This window comes from Neovison vison, chromosome 11, assembly GCF_020171115.1.
Source record: "Neovison vison isolate M4711 chromosome 11, ASM_NN_V1, whole genome shotgun sequence".
NCBI classification, from domain to species: domain Eukaryota; kingdom Metazoa; phylum Chordata; class Mammalia; order Carnivora; family Mustelidae; genus Neogale; species Neogale vison.
In genome coordinates, this window is record NC_058101.1 from 34087470 (window position 1) to 34103281 (window position 15812).

At 46.4% G+C, this 15812-nt stretch overlaps 1 protein-coding gene across 1 annotated transcript; it reads right to left on the reverse strand.

Annotated features, from left to right (window-relative positions):
- Positions 1–317: 317 nt before the first annotated feature.
- On the reverse strand, positions 318–14398 carry UCHL1 (ubiquitin C-terminal hydrolase L1). Its single transcript, XM_044225934.1, has 7 exons — positions 14120–14398; positions 10673–10823; positions 8240–8325; positions 8114–8161; positions 7189–7255; positions 6274–6332; positions 318–787 (listed from the first exon to the last, which is right to left on the reverse strand). Exons 1-7 carry the CDS (start codon positions 14396–14398, stop codon positions 701–703), a joined length of 777 nt encoding a protein of 258 aa, XP_044081869.1. The 3' UTR covers positions 318–700.
- Positions 14399–15812: the final 1414 nt, after the last annotated feature.

The window sequence follows — 15812 nt, forward strand, 5'->3', positions numbered from 1 at the left end:
TAAAATGAAGTCTATTTTTTTTTTTAGTCCACAGGTATACATAGCAATATAAATGTATAGAAAGAGGCAACCTGGCTGCCTTAGTCCATAGAGCATGTGACTCTTGATCTCCGGGTTGTGAGTTCAAGCCCCAGCCTGGGTGTGGAGATTACCGAAAATCTTTAAAATAAATGGAATGAATGACTGAATAGAAGTCTGGAGACACTGAACCAATATGGTTTTTATGGTAATTCTCCTACTTGTGCCCTAGGAGTTGCTTCCATGGAAGACAATCATATAGCCTTGGAGGGGAAGGTCAAAGAGAAAGTGGAAACCAGTTGAAGCTCATCTCTTACTCAGCAGAAAAGTTTTATTTCTTTTAAGGACAAACAATTAAACCACATCCAACGCCTTAATTTACAGACGCAAACCAAAGTGGCCATTTAAAGCATTAGCTATTGAGGTACAATACATACATGGGGGGAGGGGGGGATGCTTCGCCATCTGAGGTTCATACCAAACCTTGCTCGCTCGACAGCTGGGCTCTGCTAGAGTTCGGGTGTGGCGGGGGTGAGGGGGGTCGGGGGAGAGCTTATCTGCAGAACCAAAGGAGAACAGCTGTGTTCCACAAGTACAGAAGCATTTTGGACTGCGTTGGTGGAGGGTTGGTTTCACACAAAGGGGAAGAGGGGGGAAAAGGCTACGTCCCCCGCCCAGGGCATTAGGCCGCCTTGCAGAGTGCCACCGCAGAAAAGCGGACCTCCCCTTGCTCACGCTCCGTGAATTCTCTGCAGACCTTGGCGGCATCCTGAAAGGAGAAAGGTCATTCATATCCAAACAGCAGCGGCTCAAAAGGAAGTTTCATCAGAAAAGTTAAACGGTATGGCTCAGAGGTCACCCTGATCAACTTCAAACCCCCCATTAAACTTATAAACCAGGACTGGCTTCAGACCAAAAATAATAATAATAACAAAAAATTTTTAAAAAACTAAAAAATCAGGTGATGGGCAAGACAAGAACCCATGACACAGACTTGACTTTGGAAGCTCTGACTTTTGTATGACTTCCACCAAGTGCCCTGGGCCTCCCTCACCTCATGCCTGGTTTTGACAACAAAACTACATACACTAGGAGTGCACTTTTCCTCAGATTGCAAAAAGGTGGAAAAAAAAAATAGATCCTCTCTCCCATAAGGCCTAAGAGTTCTCTTAGGCCTCAGGAAATTTCAAGTAAACATGAATTTCTTTCAAGTAAAGATTTCACAGAACAGCTTTAAATACCTGGTGTTCCAGGTATTAATGGGTCATTGATGGTGGAATGACATGTGTTACTAGTTCCAAGACCCAGATTACAAAGATTGGTAATAGAAAAAAAATGATCCCAAATTCTAGGGGTTAAATGCCTTGGCAGAGTGAATATCAATCAGTTTCATTTGTAAAAAGTCCAGTGGAAAGACCGCTCCACAAACCATATGAAATATTAAGACCTTTAAGAGGACAGGACAGTCTTGACACATCAGCTCCAAGCTCTAAAAACCATCAAACCCAGAAGTCTGGCCCTTAAAAAGCATCAGCCACACCCAGAATTTTGCTCCAGCTTTAGAACCACCTGTAAAAACTAGAGGGAAATTCTAGATTGACATTTACATATCTCATTCTCTATCAGAATTTTTAATATATTGGCATTCCAGACCTTTCCTGTAGTACCCACAGGGATGGTCGCCATTAAAGTTGTGTTTATAAAGCAGTGACGTGGCCTCTGAATTCATGGGTTAAGTTTATGCAATTTCTTTTTTTTTTTTTTAAGATTTTATTAATTTATTTGACAGGGGCAGGGGAAAGAAGGAACACAAGCGAGTGGGAGAGGGAGAAGCAGGCTTCCTGCTGAGCAGGGAGCCAGATGCCGGGCTCGATCCCAGAACCCTGGGATCATTACCTGAGCAGAAGCAGACGCTTAACGACTGAGCCACCCAGGCTCCCCAGTTCATGTAATTTCTTACCAGTTTAGCAATAATAAACCATAGAGTTCAGACAACCTAGAACAGCTTTAACCACGTACAACCAGCCTAACTCAGGACAAGAATTTTCACTAAGATGCTGGTTTATATTCCATTTAACTTTAAATGAAATTCTAACTAATTTTTATTATTTTTTAAACTGTTTTACTTTCCCCACACCTTGTAAATCCTACTCAAGCAACAGTTTCAGCATCCTGTGTGGGGCACATTTTTTATGGTATTAGCAATGTTTCATAGTAAAGTATTTTAGAGCTTTATTTGAAGGACCAGTCTTTTCCCCAAATGGGTCATCTCCAGAAGATCTGCCTCTTCCTCTCTCTCCTAAGTGAATTCTGCTTCCCAAACCCAACTCGATCCTGCTTTTCCAGATCTGTTTCTCATTCCATATTCCTACTCCCAAATGCCCCCTCATATACCCAAGAATTGGCTCTAACTTAACTCAGGTGTAACTGACAGCAGGCTACAGAAAGTGACCTTCCCTCCTTCTGTGGCATAACTTGGTTCACATTAGTGGTCCACCTTGAGGTCACGAGGTTTAGACCTTCCCAGGCCAGGTCTATTACCCAAAAAGGCAGTACTGAACAGTGGTGTGAGGACTGCCCAGATTTGCACCACGGTTTTGCCATTTAAGCCACTGACCCTGAACATCACTTAACCCTGTACCTCAAGTTTCCTCACCTGTAAAATGTGGGATATAATCACTACCTCAGAGCCTCATCAAATGCATGCTCTGGAAGAGAGAAGACACTGAGAACTGCCTCTAGCACCAGGGTCAAACTGCAGCCTGCTGCCTGTTGTTACAGATCAAGTTTAACGAGCTACACATTCACCTAGACATGGTCCACAGGCTGTGCCATGGCTCTGACAGCCGAACACGACACAGCAGACCTTATTTTATCGCACTTAATCTTCCCGCCCTTCTCACAGGTTGAGTTTTTACAAACGTAAAGTCTGCAGCAGTCTCCATCAAGCAAGTCTATCGGTGCCTTTTCTCAATGGCATTTTCTTGCTTTGGGTTTCCGTGTCACATTGTGGTGATTCTTGCGGTATTTTAAACTTTTATATTGTATTTGTTCTGATCTATGATTAGTGACCTTTGATGTCACCGTCTTCGTTTGAGGGTGCTACAAACCACATCCGCACAAGACGGCAACCTTCGTCAATACACGTGTGCATTCCCGTGGCTCCGGGAACCAGCTTTCCCCCCGTGTCTCTCTCCCCTAGGTCTCCCTGTTCCAAGACAATATTGAAATTAGGCTAGTTCATAACCCTACGGTGGTCTCTAATGTGTTCATACGAAAGGAAAAGTCCCACATCTCTCAATTTAAATCCAGAGCTAGGAAGGGTTATGCTTGGGAAGGAAGGCATGTTGAAAGTGAAGACAGGCCAACAGCTAGGACTTGTGTGCCCAGCAGTTAGCCAAGTTATGAAAGCAAAGGAAAAGTTCTTAAAGAAAATTAAAAGGGATGGGGCACCTGGGTGGCTCAGTGGGTTAAAAGCCTCTGCCTTCGGCTCAGGTCATGATCCCAGGGTCCTGGGATGGAGCCCCACATCGCGCTCTCTGCTCAGCAGGGAGCCTGCTTCCTTCTCTCTCTCTCTGCCTACTTGTGGTCTGTCAAATAAATAAATCTTTAAAAAAAAAAAAGAAAAGAAAGAAAGAAAGAAAATTAAAAAAGCTATTCCAGAGACCACATGAATGATAAGAAAGCAGAACAGCCTTACTGCTCATATGGAGAAAGTGTGAGTGGTCCAGATAGAAGATGAAACCAGCCACAACATTCCCTTCAGCCGAAGTCTAATCCAGAGGGAGGCCCTAACTCTCTGTTCTGTGGAGGCTAAGAGAGGTGACGAAGCTGCAGAGAAGTATGAGGCTGGCAGAGGTCGGTCCAAGTTTAAGGAAAGAAGCCATCTCTGTAACATCAAAAAACTAGGGGGAAGCAGCAAGGGCTGATGGAGAAGCTACATGGAGAAGCTTGGCTATCCACAAGATTAGCCAAGGTCATTAACACAGGCAGCTCCACTTAGCAACAGACTTCCCACATGAATGACCCACACTTCTACTGGAAGAGGATGCCACTTAGGACTTTTGAAGCTAAAGCAGAGAAGTCAATGGCTGGGTTCAAAGCTTGTAAGGACAGGCTCTCCTGCTAGGGGCTAATGCAGCGGGGGATTTTAAGTTGAGGCCAATGCTCACTGACCATTCTGAAAACCCTAGGGCCCTTAGAAGTAGGCTACGTCTACTCTGCCTGGGCTCTATCAGTGGAAAAACAAAGCCTGGATGGCATTCTATCTGTTTACAACATGGTTTACTGAATATTTTGAGCCCACTCTTGAGACCTACGGCTCAGAAAAAAAGGATTTCTTTCAAAATATGATCGGTCATGGACAGTGCCCCCTGTCACCCCAGTTCTGATGGAGCTGGACAAGGTTAAGGCTATTTCCATGCCTACTAAGTACCATCCATTCCAGAGTCCTAGGAATCAGCAAGTCATTTCAACTTGCAAGTCTTATTATTTAAGAAACACATTTTGTAACACTATCACTGCCATAGAGAGTGATTCCTCTGATGGTGCTGGGTAAATCAAAACCCTTCTGGAAACAATTCACCATTCTAGATGTCACTGAGAACATTCTGGATTCGTGGAAAGAGATCAAATCTGAACATTAACAGGAGTCTGGGAGAAGAGGATTCCACCCCTCATGGAGGACTTTGCAGTCTCAAGACTCAGAGGAAGAGCAGATATGGTGGAAAGAGCCAGAAGAGCAAGAGAACTGGAGTGAGAAGCAGAGCGAGAAGGCAGGATGGACTGCTGCAGCCTCAGGAGAAAATCTGAACAGATAAGGTACATCTCATGGTGAACAAAGAAAGTAGTTTCTAGAGGTGGGATCTACTCCTGGCGAAGAAGCTGTGAAGACTGTTGAAATGACAACGGAAGAGGCTTTAAGGGCTAGAAGACATCATAAACTAAGTTGTTACAGCAGCAGTGGGGGTCTCAGAGGATCAGCTCCAATTTTAAAAGCCGTTCCACTGCAGGTAAAATTCTCTATCAAAAGCACCGCCCACTATCAAAGCACCACCCACTACAGAGAAAACATTCACAAAAGGAAAATCGACAGAGGCAGCCAGCTTCACTGCGGTCTTATTTAAAGAACTTGCCACAGCCTCCCCTGCCTTGAGCAGCCGTCCACAGCAAGGCAGAAGGCAAGACCTCCACCAGCAAAAACTTCGCAACCTGGAAAGCTCAGATGATGGCAGGCGGTTTTTTCAGAAATGAGGTGTTTTTCATTAAAATATGTATGCTGTTCCTTTAGACAATATGCCAGTATACAATCAACAGGCTATAGTATTGTTCCAACAGAACTGGGAACTAAACATCTCATTTATAACTCGCTTCACTGCAACATTCGCTTTATTGCAATGGTCTGGACCCGAACCCACAATATCCCTGAGGTATGCCTGGCTTGGCAACAGAGCCCAGTGCCACACAAAGCCCATTTTCAAAATACTTTCTACCTGGCTCTTTACGGAGAGTCTTCCAGCCCTTCATCTGTATACAGCAAGCACTCAAAAAAGAGTAGTTCTGACTACAGATGAAGTACTTAAGACCTTAACAGCATTTTTTAAAAAATCACAATTAAACAACTTCCCTTCATTACAGTAAATTGATTCAATTCTAGAAGACTTGTTTTTAGCGGGGAGGCACCTCAGGTAGTCTATCAGCCCTTGTCCAGAATTAAGGGGTTTCTGGAGTCATTTACAGTAAGGACAGCGATCCTGGATCTTATATCGAGGCAGGTTTTGAATCTGCTCCTCTCGCCCCCATAACAGTGGCCCAAGAGAGAAGAAAAAACTGAAGTTGACGGCCTAACCGGAACCCATAGTATACCACCTGTGAGACCGACCTGAATCCAGCAGCGTGAGAGGGATTAGGAAAGGCTTGGGTTTCTGTCCCTTAAGTCCTTAGCTGTGATGTGATCTGACAAGAGGACAATGGTTACCTTAATCCCACAAGGAAGTAAAGCCATGGCTTTCTGGCTAATTCCAACCCTGGACTGAAGTCAGCACACAATACAGATTAGTCACGGCTGCTCGGGGGGATCCTGTTTAAGACCATTTGCTAGAAAATACGGTAGACCGAATTACCAATATACGCTTTAAGCCCTGAAGACTATTCACCCAGACAATGGGTGCCTGCTGCCCAGAAAAAGTATTAGCCCCTGAGACAGTATGGCCAAAGAAAGGTGGGCCTCAGGGAAAGAAGGCTTCCAAAGATTACCTGCAGCAAGGAGTCCTCTGAACTGGTGCCGTGGTTTACCGGGAAAGGCATTCGTCCATCTGGAACACAGAAGCCAGGCAGCTCAGCTTTCTCTGCAGATGCTTGGACTGCTGTGCTTACCCAGCCTCAAGAGAAGTTTTCCGTCTCCCACTGCCACTCCCACGGAGAGGGGCTGGTCAGAAGCAGTCTCTGGAAAGGAGCTTCAAGTGTTCCTAGGGTCCACCCAGGGCAATTCTAATCCTCAAGCAACAGGACCATACAAGCCCAAAGTGGCCACCCTAACAGAAAGGCTTGGGCCACATCTCCTGGGAAGGAGCCCAGAGTAAAAGGCAGATGCAGCCTCTGAGGTGTCAGGAAGGTGGAGCCAAGAAGGGATCCTTCGGACTTCACGGCCCCTCAGCGACTGCTGACTGGCCCCAAGTATCCTTTGCTCTGGTCTGCGTATAGGTAATTCTCTTCCTCTGTTAACACAAAGGGGAGAATTGTACCAGGAGGCCCATCTTTCCTGTTAGCAAATACCAGCTAAGAGAAAGCAGCCCCCAGCATGTCCAAATGCTTTCACATTGAGGCATTGATCTTTTCCCAAAAGTATTCCTTGTCAGGACGCTGCTGGAGAGCCTGCACTGGTTGTGTGTAGTGGAAGGTGGGAAGAGGAAAGCGGAACACAGAGGCCTTCAGCTGCACAGATCTCCTTACCCGTCTGTGACTAAAACCACTCCTTCCGCAGGTCATTGCCTGATGGGTGGCAGAAGTGGGAGAAAAAGGGTTAAGGGCCCCAATGAGAGTATGGTGTGCTGGCTTTGTGAACAAAGATACACTACGTGCCACAAAGTTACGCACCAAAACTGTAAGAATAATTTCATTGGAAGGATTGCCTAAAACCGTAGGGGGCTCCAAAAATGGAGTGAAACCTACCAAGTTCATAGAGATGGCCATCCACGTTGTTAAACAGAATAAAATGAAAATTCACTTTGTCGTCTACCTGAAGAGTCAAGAAATATTTTTGATGAGTTTTGATTGTACTATATATTGTAATAAAAACTTGTCTTTAGCTTTACTGAGATAATTGACATAATATTGTATTACTTCAAAATATATAATGTATTGATTTAATACACCTATTTTGCAATGATTTTAAGAGAACTTAATTTGTTAATAAATTCTGTCCCTCTTTAAGTGTAATATACTCAGACTTGCTTATGTATTATTTTAAATTAGTATAGCTAACATGTACCCCTTTTTTATATACTAGACAATGTTATAAGACTGTCATAAAACCCTAATCTATCAAGATAAATATAGTAACTACTAGAAAGCTAGAACTTTTTACTGAGGAGGAAATTCAGGCGTAGGGAGGATTAAGTATCTCACCCAAGGTCAAGACTAGAAAGTGGCCGGGCCAACAGTAGTTTTAAAGGCACTGATACAGACTTAAATCTAAATTAACAGCTGACTGCGGGACGGTGTTCAGATTCACGACATACTGAAGCCTTCTAGAGACCATCAGTCCCTGCTGGTAATCTTAACCCCTCCAACAGTCTACGGGAAGAGTATGTGAAATGCTCAATTGCTTCCTCTGTTAGAATCATTTGGATCTGAACAAAGTACTGTTTGAATTTACTCAAGACCATGTTTACTGCCAATCAGATTCCCGAAGAGCCATTTTAATGAATGGGTCTGGTCAAAGCATGATTCTGGTAGAATTTTCTGGGCTTCCTTGGGCTTAATTAGCCTTGGGTGGAGAGGTCTGCTGTGTTCAGTGAGAGGTTCACTGTATGTGGTTCAGGGGCAACACAGATGGCACCCAGGCAGCCCGGCCCCGATCTGTAATTGCATTTACCCGACATTGGCCTTCCTGTGCCACGGCGTCATGGGCTGCCTGAATGGCCTGCAGACGAGAGGGAATAATTAGCACAAGATCCTCTGTAGTCCCTTAAAGCTGATGCTCCACAAGTTCTCTTCCTACCTCGTTCTTTTCAAAGCATTTTGCTCGGTCTTCAGGGGACAGCTTCTCCGTTTCCGAAAGAAACTGTTTCAGGACGGACCCATCCTCTTTAAAAAAAAAAAAAAAAACAACCAAAAGCTTATTATTATAGCTAGAATAGCGTAAATGGGTGCACACTTACAATACACTTCTACTGTTACGCAGCCATGTTTGGCGACTTAAGTCTTTCCCATGGTGCCAGACGAGGTGGATGAGCTGTCCCTTTCTGCCTCAGCCTCTCTCCAAGCAGTCCCTTCTCCCTGCATTCAAGCCGACGAAATCTCTGCTCCTCCAGGGCCAAGCCCTCTCCTGCCTCTCTCCCCTGCCCTCCTGGCCCTTGTTGCCCTCCCGCTTCATGCTGCTCCCTTCTCAAATTCCCTCATCACCCTCGTTAAGGTGCTGATGCCCTTGGAACATGTTATTTGTGAGATCTGTCTTAATGTAAAGGCAGGAACTATCTTGTCGAACGCTGGTTGTTTTTTGTTTTTGTTTATTTTAAAGATTGATTTACTTAAGGAATCTCTATGCTTGACAGGGGACTCGAACTCACAAGCCAGAGATTAGGAGTCGGACGCTCTACGCACTGAGCGAGCCCAGCAAGGCACTTTTCTAATTGCTGTTATCTACATGATCCCATGTGGCACAATGACATTCTAGTCTAATAATGGTTCTCAAACCAAGATTTTTTTACTTAGAAAATGCAGTCTTAGTAGTACGGTTACCCAGATAGACGTTAACCCATGGATCTTAACAAACGTAAAGCGCCTACTAGTCGGGCACAGGGACAAAGGACCAGCTGACAGTTTGGCCTAAGCATTTTGTCACTGCTCAATGCAGCTGAGTCTAGGAGACAACGTGGCTAGAGCAAGAACGATTTGTATTTCAAAGACCACATTCAAACTTTCAGCTCTAAACTCAAAAAATTAGTTAAGTAAAGACCACTTAAAATTTGGAAGGAATCCTTTTCACTTTACGGAGAGGGCTGGGACTCCAGTAACTTCTCTGCAGTACGATCATGACTACAGCTACAAGAGTTCCACAAGCTCTGCTGACCTTCCGAACGCAGGACTCTAACGTGAGACTTACTGCAGAAGTAAAGGTTCAAGCTCTACCTCCTTAATATGGCAAGTTAATATGAAAAATTGAAATACGAAAGATTGTTTAATATAAAAAATTGAGTTCTAGAAAAATTGGATCTTTATGGCCAGACTTTTTTTTTTTTTTTTTTGGATTTGGGAAATATACCGGCAGTAGTTTTGGCCACACTTACCTTGCTTAAAAAAAATAATAAACAAAGTATCCGACCTGCTCCAAGTAACACCATGGACTATTCGCTGAAATTATTCCATTCTTTTTTTTTTTTTTTTTTAAGATTTTATTTATTTATTTGACAGGCAGAGCTCACAAGTAGGCAGAGAGGCAGGCAGAGAGAGGGGGAAGCAGGCTCCCCACCAGCAGAGAGCCTGACACGGGGCTCGATCCCAGGACCCTGAGATCCCAGGATCCTGCCTGAGCCAAAGGCAGAGGCTTAACCCACTGAGCCACCCAGGCGCCCCTGAAATTATTCCATTCTTAGCTACCTCCATCCACCACCCAAGTCGGGAGTTGGCAAAGTACTGTGCCTATTTTTGTATTATTGGAACACAACCACGTCCACTGTTTAGATCTTGCCTGGGGCTGCCTTTGCACTACAAACACAGAGACCTAACGGCCCTCAAACCCCTAGAAGATTTACTCTCACCTTTTAAGAAAGTTCACGGACCCTTGGCCGTTAGCACACATTATGCCGTGTCTTTTCATATATTTTAGTGCTGCTCGTTGTGCTTCTGACAATCCTTTCTTCCCTTTCCTCCAGAATGTTCATGGGAAGTGAGCTAAGACCCCACACCTGACTAGGCTCCTGGCCGGATCCTTGCAATGTAGCAAGCTGCCACCACGTTTTCCCGCAGCAATTTTCACAGTATCCTCGTCCAGCTGCCCTATACTACTTTGGTTCTCCTGTTGCTTAAGAGACCCAGAACCAAGAGACAAATCCTGAGGGTTCATGTTTGATGGTTTAACCTCATCTCCACTTCTTCTTCTGAGTCATCGAGAATGGAACAGAAGCACATAACAATCACCCCAACTTGCAGTGTGCCAGTGGTAGAGCCTGTGTGGAGAAGGAGCCCAGAACTGCCCCTCACTCCCTCTTCCCCTCTGGGTGGAAGAGAAGCTAGACAATATTTCTTGGAAAAGGCGTTTCCTTCCCTCAGAAGAGAATCAATCATTAATCTGCCTACTGGTTCCATCCGGATTAGGAGGTTTCCGAAAAATGAAAGGCAGTGACTTTGCTCAACAGACTGCTGGGGGTTGGGGGGATGACAAGTTATAGTTAACTAGAGATCAACGAGAAGACTGCCCTCAAAATGCACTTACCAAACTCCAGTTTGTCTTGGTTATTGGCCACAGCATGGATGAGCCCGATGGTCCCACAGGAGTTGCCAATGGTCTGCTTCATGAAATACACCTTAGGACTGACCGCTTGTCCCTTCAGCTCTTCGATCTGTTTTTTCCTGAAGTTCTCATGCTGGGAATAGAAAACATCTTTCTATCTCAAATGAAAATGCAAAGCACTAACAGACGGAGACAGAGCGAGTTCTGCCACCTAAATGGAAACACAAGTGGGATGTGTGACCAGGAGCCCTGGTTCTAGGTGTTGGCCAGCGCCCAGAGACTCGCCCGTCTGCCTCCCACACCCACGCCAGCCTATAGGGTTCTGAGAGGTTCTGAGACTCCACCCTGATGCTGCAGCGCGGTCATGGCCTTGGATGTTGCCCAAGGATTGGTCTAGACGCCACTGCAAACTTTTAGCTCGAAAATGCATGTCTCCTGAAGTCAGAAGAACAGGCAGGTTTATTTTTTTTGTTGTTGTCCTTAAACACCACCCATTGTACTTCACACAGGACCCCAATCAAGCTTTGTCTCTATCCCAGCATTCTTGGAAGACCTACTTCTACTGCGGCCATGTACGCTTCTTTTCAATAACAAATACAAAACAAGACTTAACTGCTGAAAGGAGCAATTTAAAGAAATTGTTCCCACTTTTTTGGGGGTGGGGAGGGGAGGAACGACAACTGACTTAGGGTGCTGGGCTGGGATTTCATGAAATCTTCTCATCCTACAAGAGTAGACCTGACACTTGTTTGTCCTTGTCAACGATACATTTTGAGAACAGATTAACAATGGGGGGGGGTGTCAGAAGAGATCAGTAAATGAGACTAGAGAATAGTTTTCCTCAAAGAATCCATCTGCTCTTTGTACAGTAATTTACTGGGCTTGTCTGGACCTTTCATTAATAAATTTTAGACCTTAAAAAAAATAAAAATAAAATAAATAAATAAATTTTAGACCTTAAAGGTAGGACTTCTCAGTTAAAAGCATGGTGGCAGGGCACCTGGGTGGCTCAGTGGGTTAAAGCCTCTGCCTTCAGCTGAGGTCATGATCCCAGGGTCCTGGGATCGAGCCCCGCACTGGGCTCTCCACTCAGCAGGGAGCCTGCTTCCCCCTCTCTGCCTGCCTCTCTGCTTCCTCTTGATCTGTCAAATAAATAAAATCTTTAAACAAAAAAAAAAAAAAAAAAAAAAGCATGGCGCCAATGCCATAGAAACACTAATGTCTCATAACCAGTATAATTGGACAGAACATCAAAAGCATGTTTCCTTTTTTTTTTTTTTTTTTAAGATTTTAAGTAATCTCTACACCCAACGTGAGGCTCAGACTTACAACCCCTGAGATCAAGAGTTGCATACTCCACCCACTGAGCCAGACAGGTGCCCCTGAAGTATATTTGCAATTCCAGTCGCTCTGCATTACTGTACACATAACTGAAGTTTAAGCCTTGTCTGGAACACCATCAGACAAAAAAGAAGACCTCCCATTCCGCAAGGCCAGCTCATAGGAAATTCTAACATCCAAGATCTATCACATCTCTGAAATGAGTTACTACTCATAGGCTGTTAAGGATTTTCACTTGTTTTTGCTTTTTAACAGGATAGCACCATTCTCTATTATGTTTGAGCTTTTGGCATGGAGATACTTTTGCAAATATTTCATTATCACTTAAAACTACTATTTCAGAACTGGTCCAGTTAGTTGGCAGGTGGGTGGCTCAGTCAGTTAAGCGCCTGCCTTCTGCTGGGATCCAGTCCTGCGTTGGGCTCCTTGCTCAGCAGAGAGTCTGCTTCTCCCTCTGCCCCTCCCCCGACTTGTGCTCAGTCTGCCTCTCTCAAATAATAAAATCTTTAAAAAAAAGAACTGGTCCAGTTAGGATTTCAGAACACTCTCAAACAAAATCAGATGCTTTCTAAATTAACATCAGCTTATTCAGAAGTCAACATACAAACCTCCACTTTTGAGTTTGCTTCAGTGTTTAGCCTAATTGGTGTTCTGTGTCACAGACTGGGTGCTCAATAACTCTGACTTCCCCAACTAGAACTAAAGGACTAAGTACCCAGATGATTCAAACCAGAACAAGTGCAGCCTCATCCTGTAAAAAGCAAGCAGTAAGCCTCTGAAAGACAAACAGGATGCACCACTGCCTCCCAGAGGCCTTGCCCGTGAGTGCCCCTCAAAATCTCTGAGTCATCATGGAGCCTCTAAAGAACGAGCTCAGGGAGAGGCTCAAAGGAGAGGAGATGGTATTTGATTGGGTCAACAGGGAAGCTAATTTGACTTGCAATTATTTGGCCACTCCAGTTTACCCAGATAAAGGCTTTGCAATAAAAAAAAAACAGGACAGGGAGATTATCCTAGTAGCCTTTAATAAGGGTTTTTAAATTCACAATAGCCCATTTACTAAGAGGAATGCAACTTCCCATAGGGCTTAATAATTTATGCTGAGGATGCTTCTAGAACGCCCAGCCCTAGCATGGTGGTGCTTCAATTAAAGCTTACAGTGTTTGGAATGTAGCCCCAAAAGCTACTGCCCCGGGGTTTTGTTAATGCAGATTTCACCACTCCCAAATCAGGGACAGCAACAGGAGATAGACAATCCCAGGCCAGTTAGTGGGATTTCATACGTTGCAAGACAACAATCATCCCAGCTACCTTTTTATATCTGACGCTCAGTCTTTGAGGTACATACATCCATGCACATTTGTAGGAGGAAGACCATCTAAAGGGAAATGAAAAGGTGTTTCTAAAACTGCTTTAATGTCCACCTGTTTCACTTAGCTACAGGGTCAGAGAGGAAAGACAGGAAGTGAACGGAGATCCCCACACACAAATGACTACGCTTTAAAAACAAATTAAAAAACCACACACACATCGAAGAGGCTAAAAACCGAGTGTGCAGGGAAGAAACCCAAGGCCACCAAAGACCCGAGTGGAGAGGGAGCATTAAAAAACCTATTGTTTCCCTGTGGCTTAGGCAAGCCCGCTGGCCACCCCCCCCTTTTTAATGCAAGGTGGGAGTCTGAGAACCAAACCAGAAACTGACAGTTCTCAGCCCTTAAAGGGAAACAACCAGCCAGCCATTCCTTGAAGTGGAAGGCTCTGAAAAGCGTAGGTTCCAGTGAACTTAAGATGAATTCTTTTCTTTGTAATTGAGATGACGGAACAGAGATGCTGCTTCTTCTCTTTGAAATTCAAGGCCACGCTGGATGGACGAGCGAAGAGCCAGTAAATTCTCTAACCACCAAAGAGTAGGTACCACGGTATCTCCCCCCACATCCCGCAGGAAAGGGGCAGTTCTGCAGGTGTGGGCGCCCAGTCCGGGAGGGGAGGGAGCCGGGAGTCTACACGGTCCTCCACGCCTTACTCGGGTCTGGAAGCCGCGCGCACCGCACCATCCCGGGCCCGCACACCCCGGGCCCCACGCCCTACCTGGGCCGTGAGGGGAAACAGCAGCAGCAGCGCGCAGGCTGGCGCTGGCACCGAGCCCAGAGCCTCCTCCTCCAGCCCCAGCACGTCCGCGAAGCGCCACTGGCCGGCGACCCCCAGCCGGGCCAGCACCTGCGGAGAGGAAAGAGCGCGGCCAGGGGCTCCGAGACCCGCGAGGGGCGGGCACCTGCTGGAGGGCGGGGCCGAGCCGGTGCCCTCGGTGCCCCCATCCCAGCCTGGGAGGAGTCGCGGCCTGCCCCGCCCCCCAGCCTCTTTCCCCATCCCCGCCCGCGCAGTGACACAGCACAAAGCGCGGCCCACACGTGGCTCGCGCGAAGCCCGGGCACCCGAGTCCGCGCGGCCCGCGCCACGCCCTCGGGAGCCTGGCCCTCACTCGCATCTGGGCCCAGTCCCCTCCTCCCTCCCACCTCGGACGGTTCCGCAGAGTCACCCCCACCCCGCGACCCCTATGCTGGGGCAGACGGAGGGCATCTAGGAGCGCGCGGGACGCCGCTGGGTCCCTGCGAGACAGAGACAGCCGGAGCTGATGCGCGCCTCCGCCTCGGCGCTCCCGGGGGGAAGGGGACAGAGGCAGTGCGAGACGCCACTCACTTTGTTCAGCATCTGAAAGGCAAATGCACAGAAAAAAATACAAAAATAAAGCCGGTCATCGAGGCAGCTACCTGGCCTGGGCTGACTCTCAGCAACGCGGTCCCCGAGCAGCGATGCACCTGACGCTCACCTCGGGGTTAATCTCCATCGGTTTGAGCTGCATCTTCGCGAGCCGCGGGAGGAGTGACGACCAGGAGAAGAGGAAAAACAGCGAGCGGAACCGCCCAGGCGGCCGCTATAAAGCTCCGGCCTGACGCACTGTAGGTGCCTGCGCAGGGGGAGCAGGGGCAAAACCAAGCGACGGGGAAACGGTCAATCGCAGCCAAATGGGCACGAACCCCCCCCATGCGCCGCGCCGAGTGGTACGGTCGGACCCCCAAACCTTGCAGTCTCACTTGCTGGTGAGATAATCTGGTGGTTGTGGAGATGGGTTTTGTGGGTGGGTGTTCCTTGAGCCTATGGAGCAGTCATTTAGATGGAGTCTAATTTCTTGCGAACTTTCTGGAAACCTACCATTCTCACCATCCCAATTACCGGAGGGCTCAGGGTTTCTGAAGCCAATTCAACAGGTATAGATTTAGTATGAATGTAAATATCCGTCTCCCAAATCTTGCAGCAGTTTGCATTTGACCTCAGACAATTCATCCTCCATGTTAGATCAGATCGGTACCGAGGTGCGTTTTTAATTGACTGCCTAGCTTAAAACAATGTGGAGGATAAACGGTATTGCATTAGTAATGCTGATGTAATGTAGCTCCCGGGGAGAATTGGTTGGTCATGGGGAAGCTATAGAAACCTGGTGTGTGTGACCGTAATATAAGACAGAGAGGAGGCAGGCGGTCGGAGACTTTAGGACGCAGATCCAGGGAAAAGAAAGGTATGATTTCGAGACGAGAGGGTGTAAAAGAAAACGTATTTTTAAAAGAGTGGGAGGCTTTGAAAAATAAGATTCTGAGCCCACAATGGAATATTCACAGCGAAGGAGAAAGAGAATGGCAGCTGAAGGAAAGGCTGTTCTGTAATGAGCGCAGGTGGAGCTTGTTTTTCCTACAGCATGTGCAAAAGATGGAGAGAAAAAGCATAT

What these genes read in the sequence shown, in the direction of transcription:
- UCHL1 (XM_044225934.1), bottom strand. Translation starts at nt 14,398, where the DNA reads ATGGGGAAAGAGGCTGGGGGGCGGGGCAGGCCGCGACTCCTCCCAGGC. An exon ending in TGGCCATCTCTATGAACTTG is followed by an intron (nt 6,333 to 7,188) that starts GTAGGTTTCACT and finishes TCTGTGTTCCAG; the next exon opens with ATGGACGAATGCCTTTCCCG. An exon ending in CAGAGGACTCCTTGCTGCAG is followed by an intron (nt 788 to 6,273) that starts GTAATCTTTGGA and finishes TTCTCCTTTCAG; the next exon opens with GATGCCGCCAAGGTCTGCAG.